The 25,022-nt window shown below is 38.8% G+C and overlaps 1 protein-coding gene across 1 annotated transcript in view; it reads right to left on the bottom strand.

Moving 5' to 3' along the window:
• TAF2 (TATA-box binding protein associated factor 2) overlaps positions 1–25,022 on the bottom strand; it is a 65,973-nt gene that overhangs the window by 34,895 nt on the left and 6,056 nt on the right. The window contains exons 4-16 of the mRNA XM_067467313.1: positions 20,928–21,046; positions 20,331–20,472; positions 19,870–20,101; positions 17,856–18,040; positions 16,128–16,241; positions 13,504–13,603; positions 12,001–12,086; positions 9,932–10,067; positions 6,783–6,937; positions 6,122–6,236; positions 5,237–5,346; positions 4,211–4,276; positions 2,970–3,222 (exon numbers count right to left, since the gene is read on the bottom strand). Of these exons, the coding sequence (XP_067323414.1) occupies positions 2,970–3,222; positions 4,211–4,276; positions 5,237–5,346; positions 6,122–6,236; positions 6,783–6,937; positions 9,932–10,067; positions 12,001–12,086; positions 13,504–13,603; positions 16,128–16,241; positions 17,856–18,040; positions 19,870–20,101; positions 20,331–20,472; positions 20,928–21,046 (1,813 nt within the window). The remainder of the gene's footprint in view (positions 1–2,969; positions 3,223–4,210; positions 4,277–5,236; positions 5,347–6,121; positions 6,237–6,782; positions 6,938–9,931; positions 10,068–12,000; positions 12,087–13,503; positions 13,604–16,127; positions 16,242–17,855; positions 18,041–19,869; positions 20,102–20,330; positions 20,473–20,927; positions 21,047–25,022) is intronic.

Raw genomic sequence — 25,022 nt, 5'->3', positions numbered from 1 at the left:
ATCCAACCTATAGTCGAGACTGTATCTCCTAGAATCACAGAATCAAAGAGTTGGAAGAGACCTCATGGGCTATCCAGTCCAACCCCCTGCCAAGAAGCAGGAATATTGCATTCAAATCACCCCTGACAGATGGTCATCCAGCCCCTGTTTAAAAGCTTGCAAAGAAGGAGCCTCCACCACACTCCGGGGCATGCCAGTCCCTCTATGAACTGGCATGGGCATTAAGATCTGCTGGGGAGGCCCTTCTCTCGATCCCACCACCATCTCAAGCATGGTTGGTGGGGACAAGAGAGAAGGCCTTCTCGGTGGTGGGATCCCGGCTCTGGAATACACTCCCTAAAGAAATTAGATTAGCCCTGTCTCTTCAGGCCTTCCGGGTGAGTCTCTTTAGACAGGCCTTTAATCCTGATTAATCCATGGCCAACATCATGAATCATTTATAGTGCTGGTCTGCACTTTTGATTGATTGTTATGACAGATAGCCGGTCTGCAGGTTCCATTGCGTTTTAGGAATTTTATTATTTTTATATTTTTATCAGAGAGATTTTTATGCACTGTTGATTATACTTATGTCATTGTATTTATACTTATGTACTGTTGTCTGCATGTGGCACTTGAGAGTGCTTCTGTGAGCCTCCCCAAGTCCCTTTGGGGAGATAGTGGTGGGGTACAAATAAAGATTTATTATTATTTGTATTGATGCAAACTTCGCTTAAACATAGTATGTCTACTGTGTATCCACACCTCTTTCCTAGTACTAGCCAGAGCTGATTTCTAGTATTGACATTTGTTTCTATCTAAACTAATATGCTAAAAGCTCTATATTACACTGCTATCAAATTAACCATGGAGGTCAGCAGATTTTTAAGCTCAGGGTGAAAATTTCACCACTTCCTCAGATTTCCAAGGCGCCAAAAGAACTTTCTATGATACACACTTGGGTAGTCTGCTAAAAATGTATTTAAACTGTCTAGCATTTCAGTTTCATCAGTCATTTATAAATACTTGGTAAATACTCCCATAAAACTGGGTAGTGAGCCAGTCAAGGAGATGTGGCAAAGATTAAGCTCTGATTCCACTGCCAATAAGTAAAAATAATATATTAAAAGTCTTAAACTGTAAACTGGAAATCTGTAACTAAAGAAGAGACACTATGTTCCTCAAATCAGTGATTGTAGAGGCCATAATGATGATTTTTTAAAAAAATGTTAAAGAACTGGTGTGCTTATTTTGAATGCAAAACAAATAATGCAATCTCCATATATGAGGAACAGTGCTACTTTTTTCGCTTCAGGATCAACTTGAGAATCTGCAAGTCACTTCTGGTGTGAGAGAATTGGCCGTCTGCAAGGATGTTGTCCAGGGTATGCCAGGATGTTTGACCCTCCTGTGGGAGGCTTTTCTCATGTCCGCGCTCTGCTCCCTGAATTCGAACTTGCCCTACTCCCTGGATTCGAACCGTCAACCTTATGGTCAGCACTCCTGTCAGCACAAGGATTTAACCCACTGCACAGCTGGGGGCTCCTGCTATGTAAATTCAGTCAATTGATTGGAGAAACCCAAGAGGTTGGAAGTATAAATTGTAAGTCTTGAAACATTATATTTGTATTTATTTACAACTAGCTGTCCCCTGCTACGTGTTGCTGTGGCTCACATGGAGGTTCTGTTTGGGAGGTTTGGCCCAATTCTATCGTTGGTGAGACTGAGAATGCTCTGTGATTGTAGGTGAACTATAAATCCCAGCAACTACAACTCCCAAAGGTCAAGATTCTATTTTCCCCAAACTTCACCAGTGTTCACATTTGAGGATATTGAGTATTCGTGCCAAGTTTGGTCCAGATCCATCATTATTTGAGTCCACAGTGATCTCTGGATGTAGGTGAACTACAACTCCAAAACCAAAGGACACTGCCCACCAAACCCTTCCAGTATTTTCTGTTGGTCATGGGAGAACTGTGTGCCAAGTTTGGTTCAATTCCATCATTGGTGGGGTTCGGAATGTTCTTTGATTGTAGGTGAACTATAAATCCCAGCAACTACAACTCCCAAATGACAATATCTGTTTTTTGAGTGAGTGTCAGAGGGGTCACCAAAAACCATCAGAAAACATAGTATTTTGTGTTGGTCATGGAACATCTGTGTGGGAAGTTTGGCTCAGTTCTATCGTTGGTGGGGTTTAGAATTCTCTTTGATTGTAGGTGAACTATAAATCCCAGCAACTACAACTCCCAAATGACAATATCTGTTTTTTGAGTGAAGGACATACATTGGGTTGTTAGGTGTCTTGTGTCCAAATTTGGTGTCAATTCCCCCAGTGGTTTTTGAGTTCTGGGAATACCACAAACGAACATTACATTTTTATTTATATAGACAGAGAAAAATAAATAAAACCTAACATGAAAGGACAGCAGCTTTTTGTTCCTTTTTTGGAATATTTACCACTCTTAACAGAGAACATCAAGCTACCCAGGTGTGAATCTGAATGTATCTTTACTATGTTCACTATGAATGCTTAACACCTATATAAGAACTTGATAAAGCTTCATGTAAGCAAAATTAGTTAGGAAACTACTGGAAACTATAACATACCAAAACTGGAAATTGCTAGAAAGAGGGATAAAAACAGAGCCTGGGGTCTCTGGAACTGGGATTATTTTGAAGTTCAAATCAACAAAATCAACCAAGGTAGTTATGTCTTCAAGTCTGCAGGACCTGAACAGGGCTGTTGATGATGGAGTGATCTGAAAAACTATCATTTAAAAGGCTGCCACAAATCAAAGCAGACTTAACAGCAGTTATGAACCACAACAAACTACAGTTCCTATGAGGTAAATCTCTAAGGCTCCAGGCACTTTGAGTGGAATTGAAACCTTTTATGTTCCAATTATCCATGAGCTACTTAATTCTAATTTCTAGAAACAGGGACAGATTCTCCCAACACTCTCTCGTGACATGGCCCCTTCTCTCACCTTTGCAAGACAGAAGCATGCCATTATCCTCACTCGGTAGAAACACTGCTCTTGTTCAAGTATATCGGTCAGCGCAAGCCGTGATGCTGGAGTGGGGAACTTCTGGAGGGCCAAAATGGATTCCTCCTGAGCGACCACATCCCTCTCATACCGGAGCTGATACTGCCACATGAAGTCAGCCTGTTCGAATTCTACCTTTCTTAACACAGACATGTCCGGATCTATTCTTATCCAGAGTAAGGGTGAATCAGCACTAGAAAAAGATGATCAAAACTTCCACTAAGAATTAAAACACAGCAAACTTATATGATTAATTGCAACATGTTAATATGAGGGTTCCTAAATAGGATGATCTAAATAATCAAGAATGTAAGAGTGGCCAGCTGGATAGACATCTTATGTCTGTTACAAGATCACTGGCAACAGAAAAACAGTCAAGGCTTGCTTAGGATTTGTTACTCAGTTCCAAAGCTGCATAATCATCTTCATCACAAAGATCACATCTAACCTGCTGGCATTATTATATATGAATGTTATTATTAGCAAATTGAAAAACAGCTGGATAAAGCATAGAATTATTTGGTATCACATAAAGCTGACTATCCTCTGCTGCTCATTAAGAAAACAATAGTTACTTCAAGCTGGTAGATTGAGTGCTGTTCACCTGTTTAGTGAGATAAACAGAAAGGAATATCTCCTGTATAGGAAAGTAACATCATCTATGACAGGGAAATGGGAGCATGATAGCTCAGGTGCTACTTCCAGGGCCCTTCGACACATGCGTTGTTAGCTGAGGGGTGATCAGGTTACCCACTCATGCTGATACACAATCAGCAGGGGTGGGTATTCGAATTCCTTCCTCTCTTCCCTGCCCTGCATTTAGCCCTTAGAAACAAAGGGAAAGCCTCAGTAGGAACTATGAGGATTGCCTTACCTTCCTTGGGACTGGAAAATGAAAGTAAAGAACTTTGGAGGGAGAATTCTTCAGTAAGATCTAAACCTTTGCAGGTATCTTTTAAGTCTGGAACAAACCTGGACATTCAGGTTTATTCCAGGTTGAAACGTTTTAGCCTGAAACGTCATTTGGTCCCTTTCAGGTTAATCAGTTTCCTAGCTCACATTATACAGCTGTGTAGATGGACCTCACACTGATCCTGCTGATCCTGGATCAAGATCAATATCATTCTACATGTCCAGAACAGTCCTCTGCAGAAATGGGATGTATTCACATATTAGCTTACTCCATGGCAGAAAGATCCATGTCCACTTCTTCTCCATTCATTAGAGGAATCTTTTTCTTCTTATTTCTGCATTGTTAAAAAAAAGAAAACATAAATATTAAAATTATTTTCTCTCAACTCCATTTTTCAAATACGGTTTAAGTATTATCTTAACAAAAGCAGGCCAAATGTTAGGCAAGACAGTAAAGATAAAGGTTTCCGCTTGACATTAAGTCTAGTCATGTCTGACTCTGGAAGGTGGTGCTCATCTCCATTTCCAAGCTGAAGAGCCAGCTTTGATCATGTGGCTAGCATGACTGCGTGGAGCGCCGTTACCTTCCCACCGAAGCAGTACCTATTGATCTACTCACATTTGCATGTTTTCGAACTGCTAGGTTGGCAGAAGCTGGGATAACAGCAGGAGCTCCTCATATTCGAACCAAAGACCTTTTGGTCAGCAAGTTCAATAGCTCAGTGGTGCAACTGGGGGCTCCTAGCTAAGACAACCCATTAGAAATTCACTCATTCAGATGTTCCCAAATATTTTGGCAGTTTTCTTTTGTTTAGGTCAAAGCCTCTACCTTCTAGTATTCAAAGGGACACACCCAAAATTCATATCATTTACTCATTCAGTGGAATCAATAACCACAAAGGTTTACCATAAGCTGCAGAATGCATTTGTCAACTTCTTCTAATCTTTTATTTCTGAAGCTGGGTTTTCAAGCACATGTTAGAAAGCAAGAGATCCTTTTAAAAACAGTCCTCTCACAACTAAAATTCTTGAATTACAATGATGGTATCACCACAGTACTATTTGTTCTCAATCTGTAAGGGCAATGTTAGGAGTTTCAGATCAGACTGAAGACCAACACTGACATTAAGAAGAGGAGATCATAGGCTCCTCACAACAGCTTGGGATTACCCGTTGTATGAAATAAGGAGCAAACTCCATGCTGCTGATGCGACCCAGAAAATATAAAAACGATAGACATTATGTATCAGAAATAGTTTTTTGAAAATATTCTCGATAGACTATCAAAAACCTACCGCCTGCTCTTTGAGTGACAAGGGATGTCATGTTTAAGGCTATTTTCTTCTATCTGAAGTGTGTGGTTGAAAGATCCATCCAGCTCTTGTACTGTCACTTTGAGAGGCCCCTAAGGGGGAAAAAACATTGACAAAAAATTAAAAGTACAAGTAATAGAAATGATTTGGTGCAATGAAAGTAATATCAAATGACTGTGTCATAGTTAAAGACCAGAATGACTTTCTTACTACAGAAGCTAACCTGAGAGAAAGTGACTTGACCAAGCCATCCCAATAAGCTTCAGAGAAAAGCAGACATTTCAACCTACACAATGGTTGAAATTTAAGAGCACAAAAAAGTTTTAAGTATGCAAATTATGGCTCACTAATATGAGGTATAAACTTAAAGATGCTCACCAAACTGAATGGCAGTAATACTCCATACTACCGGTATGTAGTACAGGCAGTCCCCAAGATACTAACAAGATAGGTTATGTAGGTTTGTTCTTAAGTTGAAATTGTTTGTAAGTTGGAAGAGGTACATTTAAAGTGTAACTCCAGACACACACACACGCTTTGGTTAGCATAGGGAAGAGTTAACATCCCTGTGGTGTATGTTTTGCTGTCTGTGCCCATGCAGAAGATTTCACCTCACTTTTTCTCCCTGTGAGAATTGGATTTTGAAAAATATGGCTTATTGTGGAAACAAGGAGTGGTGAGGAAGCTTCAGTGGAGATACTTTTCCCCATAATTCTTTCAGAAGTGAATTTCTCTTCTTAGGGGTAGATTTCTGTTGTCTCACCCCCGTTTTTAACTATGAGTCATTTGTAAGTTGATGTTTGTAACTCGGGAACTGCCTATACTTGATACATTTTAATATGATGTAGACTAGAAAACTAAACTTACCACATATTTCTGTGTGCCAGGAGATGTATAATCCTGTTTTATTTCCAACTCTAGCACATTTCGTTTTCTATTAAATGCAAAGCTGCCATAAAACTTTACCACACCACTCTGATCTCTGTTAAACTGAATGGGAAAATAATCATATGCCACTCATACAAAACCAATTTTTCAAGTTTTAAAATTGCAACAGTATGGGTCTCTTTTTAGAGAGAGAAAGCAGTTGATATATGTTAAATAGCCTTAATAATAATAATAATAATAATAACAACAACAACAACAACAACAACAACAACAACAACAACAACAACAACAATAAACAACTTTATTTATATTCCACCATCATCTCTCCGAAGGAACTCAGGGCGGTTTACAAAGCACTCCAAGGCTTAGCTGTTTTCAAATCTTTTAATGTAAAAATGATCCTGGTATATCTTTTGAAGACTGGACACTACCACAAAACGCTTCCCCTACACCATATTATGAAAAATTAAACAATTTGGGCTGATATAAAATTCCTATAAAAGAGTGATAGCAATACAAGCACCAATGCTTGCACATCTTAATATGAAGTTGAGATTGCTATTTACATCTCATGGAGGGATGGGATCAATGCATCACTACAGTTTGCCTACATCATGATTACTAGAATGAAAAAGGATACACCCACTGCTTTATTAGTGGCTGGATATCTTTGCCAGACACATTGGAGATGGATTTCAAAAACCCATATGTGGAAACAAGCATCTGACACCACATATGAGACTGGAACTTTTGAGATGAGGCAGTGCTGGCCAAACTCAACAGCTTGTTGAAAACCTACAAATGAAGTAAGCCTTTGTTAGTATTCTAAATACACAAAAGTACCTTAAGTCTCCAAGAAACATCAGTAACAATATCATCACCGGACATGTAACCCAAGTAAGCCAACAGCTTAATATGTTTATTTGCTACGCATCTTGCCTTGGAATGAAGAATGAAAATGAGAGAACAGCCACACTTGAAACCACGTCTCCTAACTACTCTGAAGTGACAACACTTCAACCATACATGAGTTCTGGTATGTATGTTGTTTGTAAACTGTATAGAGCATCTTGCTGAACCAATCTAAAATCCAAGTCGATCCTCATTCAGTAGCTTGTCTTTGAGAACACCAAAATAAACAATAATATTAATAGTATTTATTATCCCACCTCCACTCCCACCCCTGAAAATAAAAACAAAATGAAAATCATGCATTAAAGTTCTCAGTAGCTAATGTTTGAAGGAATATTGCCTCTGTACTGGAGGTTCCATTTAGCTATTATGATTCATAATGAAGCTATTAAAAGGAGGCTTCTTATTAAAAGTAAAATTCAAGGATTCAAATATAAATGGTTTAAGCCACAACTGATATAGATTCAAACCAATTTGTGGTGGAGTCTCCTTCTTTGGAGGCTTTTAAACAAAGGCTGGACGGCCATCTGTCAGGGGTGCTTTGAATGCGATTTTCCTGCTTCTTGTTAAGGGGTTGGACTGGATGGCCCACAAGGTCTTTTCCAACTCTATGATGCTATGAAATTTATCAGAGGTCCCTTTATACAGGATGCAGGGCATCATGGGGAGCTTGTGGGCTTCATACAGATGTCTGTTTGGCTACTACTGGTTTTCAACTTTGAATATGTTTTGATGGATATTACCTGTGAATTTTTTAGTAGTTTGTGTTTAATTCTATTTTAATGTTTGCATATTTGTATTTTTTTAATTGTATACAAATGTTTTATGTCAAGCCGCTTTGAGTCCCCTTTGGGAAGATAAAGTGGGATATAAATCATAATCATAATAGTAAAGGTAAAGGTTTTCCCCTGATATTAAGTCTAGTCGTGTCTGATTCTGGGGGTTGGTGCTCATCTCCATTTCTAAGCTAAAGAGCTGGCGTTGTCCTTAGACACCTCCATGACTGCATGGAGTGTCATTACCTTCCTGCTGGAGCAGTACCTATTGATCTACTCACATTAGCATGTTTTTGAACTTCTTGGTTGGCAGGAGCTGGGCCTAACAGCGGGAGCTCACCCCGCTCCCCGCATTCGAACCGCCGACCTTTTGGTCAGCAAGTTCAGCAGCTCAGCACTTTAACCCACTGCACCACCGAGGGCCAATAATAATAATAATAATAATAATAATAATAATAATAATAATACATGAACAAAACAGAAAGTTAGATTGATAGACCTTTGTTATGATCAACCATAGTTTTCCTATACTTTTATGTCCAAGTGGGATCCTTGCAGTAGGCAGAGTAATGATTGCCACTAATAGATTTCAGTTCATTTAAAATGCTTCCAGATTTTTTAAAAATAATAATACTAGGAGCAGATTGAATCATTTAAGTCAATGGTAAGTGCCATAGTTTTTCTAAGCTATGACCTTATTACACAACATGAAACCCAATACACAGAAAGGAAACCTCATTTTTTAGGCGTGGTTATGAATCAGCCCAAACCACAAGGGTCAAATATACAAACAGTTCATCACAGAAAGAGATGCCATCCAGCATGTGCCCACAGAATGGTGCTGGCGACATGACACAGTTAAAAGATCTAGGTCTGGATTGTGAGACCACCTGAGAAGTTTGACTGAAATGTAAGAGATAAATAAATACTATTAGTCTGGGCAGAGCAAGTCTAATCCAAGCTGTGTTCCAGTTTAAGCATACAGTGTTCCCTTGCTACTTTGCGGTTCGCTTTACGCAGACTCGCTGATTTGTGGGTTTTTGTAAATATTAATTACAACGGACCTCAGAAAGAGAGGCTGGTGTGAGGGCCGGAACTTCCTCCGCCAGCTCCGCTTGACCACCTGCGACTTGGAGCGCTTGTGCGGCTCCTTTTTCCGGCCCATCCCGAGGGTGCCTGCCTGCCTCCCTGGTCTTCGCAGACCCCTCCAGAGTCAAGCAGGCAGCAGCCTTCCCCACCGCGCCTCAGGCCGCCTCCCTGCTGGGGATCTGCAGGCCAGGGAGGCAGGCCTTCCCCACCGCGCCTAAGGCTGCTGTACTTCCAGTGTCCGGGAGGCCAGGGAGGCAGGCCTTACCCGCCACGCCTCAGGCCCTGGCCTCCGTGGACCCTGGAAATGCAACGGTCTGAGGCGCAGCAGGAAAGGTCTGCCTCCCTAGCCTGCTGCTGCCTGCATGGCTCCCGAGGTGGGTAAGTAAGTGCGGGTAAGAAAATCCACGAAGTAGGAACGTTATATTATTTTAATATTTATACATTATGCTATAATAATGCATAAATATTAAAATTATTATAGCATCCCTACTTCGTGGATTTTCACTTATCGCAGGTGGTCCTGGAACACTGCATACTAAATTGCTACCTTACAAATACTAACTTTTAGCTAAACAATTCCACTACAAATTTATGATCTATTTCATACTCTGATTTCTTCAGTAAAGTAGGAATGTAACAATGCCAACACAGAAATATTGCTGACGATAGCTAAGATAGTGATGGCTAGCAACAGTAACAGTAGGCACATCTTGTAGCACTCATTACACTAAATTGGCAGCATAAACTTCCATACACTAAATCTATTTCATCACTTAGTTAAGATGGTAGAAAAATTCACTGTAGAGAAAAAAAACCCAAAATGTAACAATTTGTTCTCAGTTTCTTAACCTGCACCAGTTTTTGTGTAGAAAGGAAATAAACTCTCCCCAACCCCAACATGTGGTTTTGATACACATTTTATTTGACAGGCATTATTGTTATAGAGAGCAGAATATTTGGAAATATAAATTTCCAAAATAAATGTACTTCTGATAACAATCCAACTACTTACTTGTAACATGAACTCCATACTGATTCTGTTTTCTATTAGTCTCATCACTAAATGGGCTTTGCACTGGAACATAGTGTAATACTCCCATGACAATGTGTGAGGATGTTTAATGGAAAAGTGCAAATGAGATGCAGGGCTGGAAAAAAAAATCAGGAGTATTATTTTATGTTTTATGGGAAGTGCCATCATGGTTAACAGCCAACAACAGAAAGGTAAAAAGTAAAAGAACCAGTTGAGATAATGTCAATTTGAAACATATGTAATATAAAGAACACTTGCATTGTAAGAAATATACAGAACATTCACTGCTTTTATTTCTATGCAAATTTCAGTGTGCAAGTAATTTGCCGTATCATTTTTATGAGCCATATTCATTCTTTTATGTTAGCTGAAGCACAGCGGCTATTTTGTATTTTGTATGTAACTTTTCCATAACAGTTTTCTTTCGCTCCTCCTTCTTTTTGGCAAATTATTCTATAGTCCTTTAGATTAGAAATAAGTATAACCTTTTTGAATGCTGGAAATAATTATTTCATGCAATGTAGATAAGTTAAGTATTTGAGTAGACTTTGCTGCATTTTTGCTGCGGTTCTGGCCCACTTTAACTGTCCAAACATATATCCTTCTATGAGTCAGGTAGGAGGTAAAGATCTTCTGAGGAGGCCCTGCTCTTGGTCTCACCTCTTTCGCAGATGCGGTTAGTGGTGATGAGAGACAGAGCCTTCTCAGTGGTGGCCCCTTGACTTTGGAACTCCCTCGTAATGAAATTAGATCAGCCCCCTCCCTCTTGATCTTCAGGAAAAGGCTAAAGAGGTGGATGTAGGATCAAGTGTTTGGTTAGTAATCTATCAGTGCAATAAGGGAATATGGATTAGTGCAATGACAACCTAGAACGGCCTCAGACTATGATATCTAATAAGTTCTTTTAAGATTTGATATATTTTTAATGATTGTTTTAATGTATATGTTTATTTTACTATGTATGTCCATATGACATCGAGTTGCTGCCTATATATGTAAGCTGCCTTAAATCCCCTACAAGGTGAGAAAGTTGGGATATAAATATGGTAAATAAATAAATAAATTCGTGGAGTAATAAGATTCCTTTGTAGAAAGTATTATCAAAATGTCTTTTCCAAGGAAAGAAGAAAATATTCTTCTTCATTTTCCTTGTGAACCAATTAGAGGAAACGGTGACGCTGCTTTTGCATTTTACAGAAGTGACTTGAATTTACAGAGAACCAATTCAAACCCAATTCTTCAAACAGTAATGGAAACAAGAGTAATGAAAAACACTTGTGTTCATTAGAGAAGATGCCCTCACTTACAATCATTTTATTAGTTCATGCTAGGTTATCTAACAATATTCAACTCAGGGAGCCGCTTTCCCATTCATAAAGTGGTGTCTCTGGTGACAGCAGATGGGAAAAAGTTTAATTTACATACACAGTGAGAGCTAGACTTCAGCTGGGAGGGAAGGAAGGTTTATGCCTCCACATCACTGGGTGTTGAGATGCATGTAAGAATGTGTGCGCAGATACATTCATGCACGCCCTGCTCAGTCCTCATGCTGACTCCAGGTACAACCCACAGGGCTAAAATGGCTGTCCACTCGAAGCTAGGCCCCAGTGTTTCAGAAGCAATCATTGAGTGATAAATGTGTCTTTTTCCATGTGCCCACAGATTGAGACCGCAATGCCACGTCCTGTTTTTAAAAATGCAGGGCTAGCTGAAAGGCGATACGTACCAGCCGCCAGCAAAACTCCAGTACTTGTGAAAACATCAGTATGTAACTATAAAAAGTTATTTTCATTGTTCTTGTGAAATTGTTTCCTGTTCATAGGAAAGGGGCTTTAGGCCACTTATCAGATACAGTTAATACAGATATTTGGTTAATTTGTTTCCACTTTTGTAATTGAAACAAGAATAATATTTAACTAAGATGTAATTTATAAGGACATTAAGTAGCAAATGTAATTAAACCTTTGGCCCAAAGTCTCCTTATGCACCCAAAGTACATATACGAGTGAATGGCCTTACAAATCTACTCACTGCCCAACTAAACATACTTGTCTTTTTCTTTTCCTCCACCAAAAATTGGATGCAATAAGACTCCTCCAGTCTTCAGTTCATATATAACTATTTTGTCTAGTTCCTGAAATAAAAAAGGACATTAATTTTGCAAACATATATTTGGTTACACTGAGAAGAACAGCCATGTCACATTACAGTTAGTACATATAAACAACAGGATACTGAAAAAGCAACTGTATGCCACAACGTTTTCGCGCTGTTTTCCAAAGTCTACTGGATTCTTTAATTCAACCATCAACAATGGCAGACAAGCTCCCAGGAAAAGTAGTGTGGCTCCCACTATTTGCTGTCTATGAAATAAGAAACTGCTAGAAGGTGTTTGCTAGTCATGTGCATTCGGGCCAAAAGGCATACAGTTTTCGAGTCCATTTTCGTCTGACTCCTCATTTTGTTTACCAGAAAGTTACCTGAAAGGAGAGGGGAGTTTTCGGCAGAGATTTGATCCATTGGCTACAATAGGAAACTTTAAAGCCTCAGCCCTCAGCCATTTTAAGGCCTATCTGCATGAAACCTCAGTTGTAGACCCCATTTACAACTACAGGCCTGCCAAGTTTCAAAACAATTCACCAATCTACTGATTTTATTGAATTATTTAAAGTTTTAACCATAACATTTTTAAAAAATAAGACAAACCGCAAGAGAAGCTTCTGGGAATTGTGGTCACTGATTGTGCCTATTCTCAGCCAATCAGAGCATGGAAACCACCTGGCTTTTTATTGGCTGAGAATAGACACACACACAGAGAAACTTCAACTCTCATCATGCTCCAAGAGGAACTTTCAATGGCCACCCTATGCTAGTGTCACTGGGAAAGCGACTTCTAAGGGCGCTCTCTGGAGGAGGAGGTAACTTTCCAAGAAAAAAATGAGAAGGATTCTTCTGAAGGGAAGAGAAATAGGCAACACAGATCTCCCTGCCTAAGATATGCTTCCTTTTGTGACAAAGTAGTTCAGTTTTACTAGCAAATATGAGGTTAAACCAACCTCTCATAAGAGATATGGAAACATATATAAATTATAATAACAAAACATATGGAATGCAACATATCTCATGAAGACCTTTCACTTACTCTTACACTGAAGCAAAATTACATCAGACCTCTCAAAACAAACAGGGAATCACCTCTGAATTTCTCTATATAATAGATTATCTAATAGAGTGCCAATAAACATTACAGGATGGGGGGAAAAACAATTGTCATAAGCTTAAAATATGTAGTCCAAAAAAGTAGCTTCCAAAATAATAGATTAAAATGATAATACCAAATGCAATTAATTTGCAATGATCTCTCAGACATTAACAGTGCTATTTTGTTTTTTGGAACAAAAAGGGAACACAGATGCATTTGGGCCACTGATAAACTCCCTTCTCTTAATTGTGATAACTTCTGTTTAAATGTGCAGAGTACATTGTTTTATTCTCTAGGGACTTGAATCACACAGCTGTGTTTAGATTATTTATCCATCTGGGTGCATTACCTCCTTGATCCAATGGCGATACTCATTGACACCAAATGTTTTTTTCATCCAAAGGCCATAAATATAGCCAGAGATTCCCTTCAACACCCACTCATCCGACCTGAAAGAAGAAAAACGAAAAAAACACAACACCATCTCTTGAGTCACATAATAGTTTGAACTCAGAAAGTAATAGTTTCTACTAAATGCCTTCTTATTGCAAATATTTTAGCAGCTTACACATCTTTGTAAACAAATGATCGTGAGCTCTATACTGATGTGTGCATCCTCTGACAATATGTCAGAAAATCATAAAGCCACTGAAATAATGGAAAATATTTTCTCTGGAGATTGCTGAAAATACATCAATAGGTCTTTTCATTTCAGGATGCACTTACATTGTAGAATTATGCAATGTGACACCACTTAAAATGTTATGGCTCAATGCTATGGTGTCCTGGGATTTGTAGTTTTGGTGAGGTATCAGTACTCTTTTGCAGAGAAGGCTAAAAATCTGTTAAAATTACCAATGAATCCATAGTATCGAGCCTTGGCAGTTAAAGTGGTGTTAAACTGCATTAATTCTACAGAGTAAATGCACCCTTACTCACATACACCCCAACTAAAATGTATATCCTGTCCTGTACAAGTTGTGGCCTATCATAGTACTGATAGGCCACAACTTGTACAGAATCCCATGGAGGCTTTCTACGTCCACTCCTTAGAGCTGTGGTTCTCAACCTGTGGGTCCCCAGGTGTTTTGGCCTACAACTTCCAGAAATCCCATCCAGTTTATCGGCTGTTAGGATATCATGTCAGAAATATTCAAAATTAACTAGGTATTTTTAATTACAAAAATGTGAGTCGAGTTAAGTGAATGCAATGATGCAGCAAAGCTGCAGTTCAATATAAGAAGGCCTGCCTGCTGCTTAGCAGCACCTCAATCTGAGAAAGCTGTGTGAGAGAAGCCTCTCTGCGTGAGAGTACACCTCAGTGGGGAAAAGGCCTCAGTGGTAGTAGGCCTTACTGTGGAAGAATAGGCCTTAGTGTTAGTAGGCCTCACAGTATGAGGTAGGCCTTGGTATGAGAAGGCCACATGTGTGAAGCTCCAGTGTGAAGGTTGAAATGGAAACCTTGTTTTTGTAAATAGTGCAACCAAATTATTTTGCTATAAAGAAAAGCCTCCTAAGGAAGAGATAACATTGGTCTGTGTGTTTTTGTTCTTTTTATCACTTTTGGCTACTGGTGCTGGGTCACACTGCTGATAGTAAGTTACTCTGTTGTACACTTTGTTCATAAGCCCAATTGCCTAACATTTCTGGAAATTGAAGGCCAAAACATCTGGGGACCCACATGTTGAGAACCACTCTTTTAGAGCAACTGGGGACATCCCCGGTCCTTTCAAGTATCATCCCATGACACATGGTGGATAAACAGAATAGATCTGTAGGCCCATGTTCTGTCCCTTGAGATCGTCCAAGAAGCTTATGACACCAAAAATGCAAACCAAAACAGAGGAACATAAAAAAAAAAACCTCACCAAAACCAGGACGTGCTTAGAAGTCCACGTCGGTATTTTTACAAAACAAGTTGCAGTTGATATTGTAAAGTGTGTGCATGTGTGGGTGAGGGAACTTGTAATTTATGCAAACTATGAGTCACCACTCCTGGGGTTTCAGAAAGTCATTAATCCTTGGGGTAGCTGCAAAAAAAAAAAGGCAGTCGGGGTTGGGAAGGGGTAGTTGGAGGGGTTGAGGGATCTGAAATCTATACACTCAACTGACTATAAGAACTACCCTGTAGAAGCATCCCCCCTGGCAATTTAGTGGCCGCACAACAGTAAATCTGTTTTTAACTCCTTGTTTCCAGAATGCCCCACAGTGCTCTTTAGAGTATGTCTACAGGCCCATTTGACCCCTACAAACACTTCTTACAAAAACAGTTTATTTTGGAACAAAATGCCCTCCAGGCATATGGAGAACATTTCAGCTATGTTTTGGGCCTACCTTTCCCAATCTGGCCTTGTACAAAGCCTTTTAAAAGGGGAAAGTGAATATGAAGTAATTTCAGCTCATTTCCTGTTGTTAAAAATGGCTTATGGTGACCCAACAATATGATGAATATGTTGGTCTGATTCCCTGAAGAGTATATGGAGTATTTTTTTTAAATGGGAACAAGTGTGGCAGAGGTATGATTCCTCATGATCTACCATGTGGTCCTCTACCTTTCATATCTGCCCATCCTTGGACTAAAGGCACGCAGATTATCAAAAGAGAAATGAAGTCATCTTGCCCTCTTCTACATTTTTACATGACCCTCTCACAATCAAGGCAGTTCTGCAAACTTCAATTTCTACTGCAGCAGACTAAAACACTGATGCTTCTGAAACTCATTTTAAATATCTTCCAATGGTTTAAAATGTTTGTCTGAGATAAAGCCACTTAAATATCTAATAAGTATACCTCGTTTCATGATTATATTATCATATATTCTTAAGAAACCCTTTTCAACTATTGTAGTGATGGCTGCAGAATTTATCTGCATTACGCTGAGTATCCTTCATATATCCTAATCTTTCATATACTTGTGCTAATACTTCATATAATATATAAATTCAGGAATTATATTCCTTAACATGTACGTACCATGACATTCTTGATATAAAGCAACCAAAGAACTGCTGGGCGAGAGCCTGAGCCAAACATCTCCTAGTCAATGGAGTTTCATCTATTATCATTGCACTGTGTAAAAGGTTTGTGCTGGATTAAAAACACAAAGAAGTACATGCAAAATGATGAAAAAAGACATTCAATGCAAATAATAATAATAATAATAATAATAATAATAATAATACGGATTTAAATATGAGGATTTAAAGATCGAACTGCAAAGACTCTGGCAAAAGCCAGTAAAGGTGGTCCCAGTGGTAATCAGCACACTGAGTGCAGTGCCTAAAGACCTTGGCCTGCACTTAACACAATTGCTCTGACAAAATTAACATCTCATTTTGTTGGACTCATTTTGTTGTATTTCAAATACTACTACTACTACTACTACTACTAATAATAATAATAATAATAATAATAATAATAATTTGTTTCTATCCTGCCCTATCTCCCAGAAGGGACTCAGGGCGGTTAATTGTATCCTTCTAAACATTTAAACTAGCAAAACAAAAAATACTCATTTTTGATAAAATGTTCACAAAATTCAAGTATAGATAACAAAAGCAACTCCTTATAAATCTTAAAACATTTAGGTACAGTACACTTAGGATTTAAATACATATTTACACAGCTAGCAGAACGGAAAACCTTACATTTCTATAACGCTTAAACATAGAGTGGGCCAAAATGTGGCCCTAGACTGAAAGTGGCCCCAGGGCTACTTTTGTCAGACCTAAGGATAAGTTTTTCAAACAAAAGTGTTTTTTAAAAGCCCTTCAAAATGTTTAGGGATCATTGGGGGCATTCTTGTTGTGTTTTTTGCCCTCAAGGGTCAATATACACCCAGGAGAGGAGAGTGACTTTCTCTCACTTCTTGTTGTTACTTAAAACAGTGGCTCTGATTCATAAGTTATCTTGTGAAATGAATATGAACCTCTCCAGATACCCTGTTTCTTCAACTGAAAGCAGCAACTCAATGCACGTTTTTGGAAGTTGCTTTAGAATAAACCTGTTTCAGTGGAAAAAAACATAGAACAAGAGATCCCCCACTCCAAGAGCATATATTACTTGCATTGTGGACTGTACATTACAATTGGAAAAAAATTAAATCGTAGGATGTGTGACTGCATGAGGTCCAAATCAGTGTAGGGAACATCAAGTGATTTAATCACGAATATTTAATTTTTAGTGCTTCAATGTATTACTGGAGAGTCTTAACACTAACCTTTATGAGGCTGCTTAACAAATTAAATGGTCAATCACACCCCCTAGAGGGAACAATTGGATATTTTAGTGCAAAGCTTTCTCTTTTTTAGAAATTAAGGGAACAATCGGGTAGCAGTAGGAGGGAGAGGCCTGAGACTGCATGACGCTTATGTGTTCAGCCTTTCCTTATCCATGATCTAGTCCATTATTGCCAAAACTAACACATATACTGCTGAGCTTTAGCTAAATCTCAGGCCCCAAAATAAGATTATGTCTGATGTTATTGACCACAGAGATGGTTTTGAGTTTCATCTTTAAAAATTCAGCACACCACTTTTTCCTTACCTCTTTGACACACAAAGCTACAGTGACTTTTGACTGAATCCAGATAAAGATGCAATGAGATAAACATAAAATGGGATAAAGTAATGAAATTTAAGTGGATATGCAGGCATTTCATAAAATACCATATTGTAAACAGAATTTTTAAGACTAACTCACCTAAAAATGCTCATAGAAGCATAAGCAGCTACTTCAACATAGGCCTCATCTACAAAAACTGTTTTGAAACAAGAGTAAGGGTAGCGACATGTAAGTATCTCCTCATAGAATTCAAATACTTCATGGAGGTATGATGTGGTATGCTTGAGCAGCGGGAGAAGCTGGGGTAAGCAAAAATGAGTCACCTGCAGGGAGAAATTAAACAGATCAATAAATAAAGTCCTGTTCTCTTAATGACACCCCTTGAGGTATTTGAAGAGGACTGTCACGTCAACTCTCAATCTTATCTTGAACAAGCTGAACACGCCCTGCTTCTTCAAATTTTCTTCTCGGAAGCAGGAAGGATTTAATGCCAGAGTTAACTGCATGATGTGAGGATTTGGATTTTAAAAAAATCCAGAGAATGAGATTTTGAAAATACTCTTAGGAACCAGAACCCAAATTTAAGATAAATCAAAACATATTTAGTCCATCTTAACCCATATGTAAACAGACATGAGAAAAATATAAAGCAATAAACGTATTGAAATGTCAGGCTTTTTGACTATGATGTGCCTGTCAGTCATTTATTTTAGCTCTTTAGGTTTCAAGATTCAGGGCAAGTAACTTTATGATCAAAAACAAACAAAAGAAAGTTGTTATAACTGTAGATATAATTAATGCAACAACAGTTACCACATATATTTGAGTATAAGCCGACTCGAATATAAGCCAAGGCATCTAATTTTACCACAAAAACCGGGGGAAACGTATTAACTCGAGTATGAGCCAAGGGTGGGAAGTGCAGCAGCTACTGGTAAATTTCAAAAATAAAAATAGATACCAATAAAATTACATTAACTGAGGCTGCAGTAGATTAAATGTTTATGAGTCAGGCCTGAACACTTCTGTTTTATTATGATTTTAAGAATTGCTGGTGTCAAAAAATTTTGACAGAGCAGTTTTGATGTGAGTGTCCGTTTGAATTGCTTCTTGCTATTGCTGGTTTTTAATTATTCTGTTGCATATTTATTTAACATCCAGCCTCTTCTCCAATATGAGACCCAAGGCTACTTATTGTGTTGCAAGATTCAACTAAAATAATATATAATACAAGGATTTTTTTAAAAAAAATCCTAAACAATTCTTTTAAAATTCACCCAAAAGACATTTTACATATAAAATAAAAAATAAAGTAAAAAGCACATCATACCGCCGGGGGAATAGCCACCATCACCCTGGCAACCTTGGCCCGCCGCTCTCTCCCTCCTCCCTGGAGGAGGGATGGAGGCGCTCACGGTAACAGGACAAGGGAGGTGCATGTGCAGCGAGAAGAGGGAGGTAATAGGGGCGTGTGCAGCAAGTAGAGGTTAGTGAGGTAAGTGCGGTGCCCTTGCCATTACTTGAGAGAGGCGGGCCAGGGTTGACCGGGTGGTGGCGGCTACTCCTTGGCTCCCCTCCTCCCCACAGTATGATGGGCTTTTTTCTTTATTTTTTTACTCTATATTTAAAATCTTTTGTGTGAATTTTAATAGAATTGTTTAGTTATTTTCAAAAAATAATCCTTGCATTATATATTATTTTAGTTGAATCTAGAGTGTTGTTTCCTTCTCTCTCTCTCTCTCTCTCTCTTCCTCTCCCTCACCTATTAATATGCCCCCAATCCCTCCTTTCCTTCCGTTACAAGTTTCCCCTTGAAAGAGGAGGAAGGAAAATTCAATGCAGATTAAGAGCAGACCGTAGAAAGCTGGGTTGCTGTGGGGAGAGGGGAGGGTCCTGGCAGGAAGGTGTGGAGCTTAAAGAAGGGCTTCTTTCAGCCCCACACCTTCCTACCAGGACCCTCACTTAAGTACAGACCAAGGGGGGCTTTTTCAGCCAAAAAAGGGGCTGAAATCTCATCTTATACAAGTATATACGGTAGTCATCCAGGGTGTGCTTGCAAGAGAACGAATCCATTTCCATTTAATATGAAGAAGTCATAGTAACAACATAAGCTAACAGTATCACACTAATAAAGGAATATTAAGGGTATTACCTCATGCATGTAAGGATCAACAAGAATTTCAAATGGTCCAATGGCCAAGGAGATGTTCGATGCTGCGGTTGGAATTGCCAACATATAATGGAAGGTCTTTTTTCTCATATCATGAGTATACACTGTTTCCACTAAGTCTCCATTTGACACAGCTACCATTGTGGCATCAACTGTGTATTCCAGTTTCCACGTGCATAGTTCAGAATAGGAGTCAACACAAGGAAACCAAAACCTAGAAAGAAGACATTCACAACAATGATTTGAAATTTAGACTCCTAAAATGTTGTTCTGATTTGCGCAGACATTTTGGGCTTTGACTTTCCCAAAATTGTATGCTTCAACCAAAATTTAAAAATAAAGAAGGAACACAGTATCTTTCACTTTGTAGCATAAGGTCCATGCCATTTTAACGAACACTGCATTAGCCATAGGCTGTGGGGGCAAAACTGCATGACTCTTACCTTGTAGAATTTTGATATCCACAAGAGAAGACATGAGCTCCTCTCTCTGCCAAACTGCCCTCCACATTGGGAACCACAAAATGAAGGCCTCCTTTTGGCTGGTCCAGAGAAAAGTTGATATGTACCTTCAGAACTTTTAATTCTGCAGCACAAAAAACAAACAAACACAATCATTTTCATATATATATATATATATATATATATATATATATATACATACACACACACACACACACACACACACACACGCACGCACCCCTCACATTCAGTGTGCATTCATAACCTTAACATAAGGGAAAGAAGGATGAAATTGTGCAAAACTGAATAGGTGATTTCAGAATTCTGAATTCTTTCTCCTAGTATTGTTTTTGCAGTATATAGAAACTAGTTTACTGTGTTTTAGGTGACTCCCATCAAAACTCTCATCCTCAAATGAATGGGAGGTTAAATCATCCCTTAAAATTAGAACTACTACCTCCCAGCACTACAGGGTGATTGAGCCACTGCTATAATAAAATATCAAACATGCATACTACAGGATGCTGGCAGAAATGTAGCACCTTACTCCTAAAAGTCTATAAGGTTTCCAGCTTTTACCATCAACATGTTTCCAAAGCTCAGATGGCACTTTAATACACAGCTCTCCGTTTCCAGCATCAGGGTCCACAGCGCTGACTGCAGCAGCATAGGCATTAGAAAAGTAATTGAGATTTCTCCTACAAAAAAACAGAATGGTGTCTTCAGTTTCAAATTCAAATGTTGTTTACTGGAACGGGATTCTACATTCTGCAGGCAACAATAAAATGCAATTGAAACCATGTAAATTCGAAAACAATGATCACTCAACATGGCATTTTACAGCAGCAAAAGGGAACAAATGTTACTGAAACTACAAGAAAGGAAAAAGACACTATGGAATTACTGAGAAAGAGAACAGCAAACAGCACAGCTTCACCTCTCATAGTTCCAGCAGCTGATGAGAAACCCTCCCTCCATACCAACTGGCACTGCTGTGGCCTTTGGAGAAGATAAAGTCACTTGAACAAACTACCATTGTGCCTTAATCGCAGTAGCTGATGAGAGGCTCTCCTTACCGGTCAACTGTCATTGTTGTGGTCTTTGAAGCAGAGAACAGCCGACATCTATTGGACCTCATTCCCCCTCTCACCACCATTCTATTTTTCTTGTGTGTCTTTTTTTAACTCTAAGGCCCCTTCTACATAGCTGGATAAAATTCACATTATCTCCTTTGAACTGGATTATATGGTAGTGTAGACTAAGATAATCCAGTTCAAATCAGATAATGTGGATTTTCTGCTTTGATAACCTGGATTATCTGGCAGTGTAGAAGAGCCCTGAGGACAGGGAACTGTCAAATCCACAATCTGTAAACCTCTACAGGGAGGAGCCAATGTGGTATAGTAGTCTGAGCTACAATTCTGAAGAGCAGGGTTCGAATTCCCCTTTGAACATGGGAACCCACTGGAGGGCACACTCTCTCAGCCTCCGAAGGAGACAATGGAAAACCTCTTTTGAAGAAAACCTTGCCAAGGAAACTCTGTGAAAGGGTTGCCTTAAAGTCATTGTTGGTCAGAAACAGCCTGACAGAGCAGACCATCAAAAACAGCAAAGCCACTCCAAGGATACGGTATAAATGTAATAAAACCATATTTTAAAAGCTGCGTGAACTCTACAGCTTTGGATCTTATCAAAGTGCTTATTCAGTAACCTGAAGCAAAATTCTACTTCTAGGTCCATATATCATTAATACATATGACACTGGAAGATGGAGCAGGGCTTGGAATATGGCAAGTTATGCTTATTTCCAGCTGTGATGGTTTATTTTTTTTTAAAAAGGCAGAAACCATGACCATCAAATTAAACAGGAAGTTGGCAGCCATTACAATTGCCACAGAATGAGATGAATATGCTGCTGTGTCACTGCTTCTGACAAAATAATGATTTTCTAAGTAATGATAGACTGCTGTTATGATTGAAGTCATTTTTATTCGTGTAGCAAGCTTTTTCTAATTGGATAAGAATAAACCATATGAGTTCTACATGCCATTTTAATTTTTGTATATTTCAGGCCACAAATGAATGGAAATTCAGAGTTAAGAATCAACTTTCCAGCATGCAGCCACAAGAAATCTCATTCATGACCACTAAGGCACTCTAATGGTGCACTCTAATGGTGGGGATTTCACAGTTAATTGAGTTCCTGGGCTGGGTAACTTTACACCATATTTCAAATGTGATTGTAAGGGGTGATTTACTTAATCACACCTTAAACACACCTTTCTTTATTGGAGTCCTTAAAAATGAACTAACTTACAAATAAATTAGTGCAACATCTCTTTTTCCTGACAGCAGAAAGCTCTCCCAAAACAGTACTGTTTAACTACTGTGTTGCACACAGAGAGATTTGCAGGTGTGTCTGATCAGTGAGCACATGTAAATGACAGGAAATACTGTGAAGTTTGAAAATCCGTGGGCTGTTCATTTGACTTTAGAAACAGTGTTGTGTGACTGATGCAATTTGAATTTGTTCTACATAACAAATAAAGGGACGAATGAAATGAGTTATGAGAGAAGAAAGCTCCTCCTCTTTTTCCTTCCTTTACTCCTCTGCATTCTAGTCAATGCAGGGAAAGTGAAAGAAGAGAATGAGGAAACCTGACACGAATTCAAATTGAGGGTACAATAACAAAGGAGATTGCTGAGGAATCTATATTTACCTGTTCACAGTCCTAAAAAGACCTGTGGCTGCTCCTCTTTCACCTTTTACTCAGTAGGTCTCCACAAACTGTGGTAGATAAAAACTGTCTCTATTTATTTACTGTATTTATATACCGCCTTTCTCACCGGGGGGGGGGGGGGGGATTCAATGTGGTTTACATCATACTAATGGAAAAAATTCAATGCCAACATACAGTACACAATGAAATCATAATTACCACATATAACTATGAACTTAAAATCATTAAAACGATTAAACATAAGTCATAGATAAAATTTAAACATTCAGACAAAGCATAAAACGTCAGGAAGGATGCCTGCCAAAGATGTGGGTGAAAAGTCAGGAGACAATGCTTCTAGAACATGGCCATACAGCGCAAAAAACCTACAACAACCCAAGCATAAAATCATCCTAGTATAAACATTAAAGTCCCACGATGCAGAAATTGTATACCATAGCCATTCCAAATTGTCATTGCACATGTTCCTTAATTATTCTTTGTACTGTGTTTATTAGCCAAAGGCTTGATCCCACAACCACGTTCTCTTTCTATGTGTGTGAGGGACATGTGGTAATGATGAAACTGGTTGAAAACCCTGAAAATCACTATTTAAAAAGAAACTTGAATTCAGTTGGTGCAGTCCAAAGCATGAGCGCTTGAAAGAATAAGATGTCTTTAGGAAAGGGAGCAATGCATCTTGTGAGCATCCCATTTCATCTACACAAGTCTTCTGGGAAATGAGAAGGGAGGGCAGGAGTCCACAGAGCTGAGAATTCTGGGCAGGCTGACTTGGACAGTAGCCTGTTCCATGGGATAGGCAATTGTACAAATCAGGATTTGCAGACCAAACTGGACTCCCCAGGAAGGCACGGAAAGGGGAGAATGGGCTGCTCACAGATGGTGACCTTTATCTACTACCAATCTCTTCTTTCACAATAACTATCCCTTTTCCTGTCATGGCTTCTGTGCCACTGCTGCCAGCACAGTTACATCAATGCAGTCCTTTCCAATAGTGTCTGCTAAAGCAATATTTAGCTTTTTTACAACTTCTTTTAAAATGTTCATACTATTTCACAAACTTTATCTCAGCAATTCTTCCAATGGTACCCATGAGTCCAGTGATATATGTCTATATCAGAGACTAAAGCAACAATCCTAAACTTAAAAGGAAATTTGTCCCACTGAAACCAATTATGCATATATTTAAGACAACATATTGAGCCATAAGAGCCTGGAAGAACATGTTTTTCTCAAGCCATCCTACAAGTTTAGTGCTAAGCTGTTATATGCTCACAGTATACTTTGATTCTCAATTGATCTGAATCAAGAAATATCAATGCCACGGGAGAAACCACACAGTCACAGTGGCAGACACATATTAAGGACACATATTAAAGAAGGGTTCTGAGGCTTCAGAGTGAAGAGGAGCAGCCAGGAAGATAGAGCTCCATCGTGTCTTTGTTCCATCATTGTTCTTATTTATTTATTTATTTATTTAGAGTATTTGTATCCCGTCCTTTTCAACCCCCGAAGGAGGACTTACAATTGGCAGTCATTAGATGCCAACAAAGAAACAGAGCACAACGATTAACATGAAGAGGTCAACAGCAATAAAAATACATTATTTACAATAACTTTTTTACAATAACTTATATTACAATAACTTTAGGTAACCCAACAGAAATGACCTTCTGACATTCCTCTTGCAAAGGACAGGGAAGATCCACCATAATCAGAGTAAGCCTTTTTATTCTGAAAGCTATCAAGAAAAGAGCAGATTTCCTGAAAGAAGAACCAGGAGAATAAGATTCTGACAGTAAATATAAGGTCAGCTGCTGTCCTCTCTCCTTTCTGCCTTGTCTTTTACTCGTGTTGCATTTTGAAATGGTCACATGACTGGTCAAGTAATAATAACAACAGCAGCAACAACAACAACAACATTTAAAAAGCA

Source organism: Anolis sagrei, chromosome 4 (assembly GCF_037176765.1).
Source record: "Anolis sagrei isolate rAnoSag1 chromosome 4, rAnoSag1.mat, whole genome shotgun sequence".
Lineage (NCBI taxonomy): Eukaryota > Metazoa > Chordata > Lepidosauria > Squamata > Dactyloidae > Anolis > Anolis sagrei.
The sequence above is the reverse complement of the archived record's forward strand: the minus strand, read 5'-3'. Positions and strand labels throughout refer to the sequence as shown.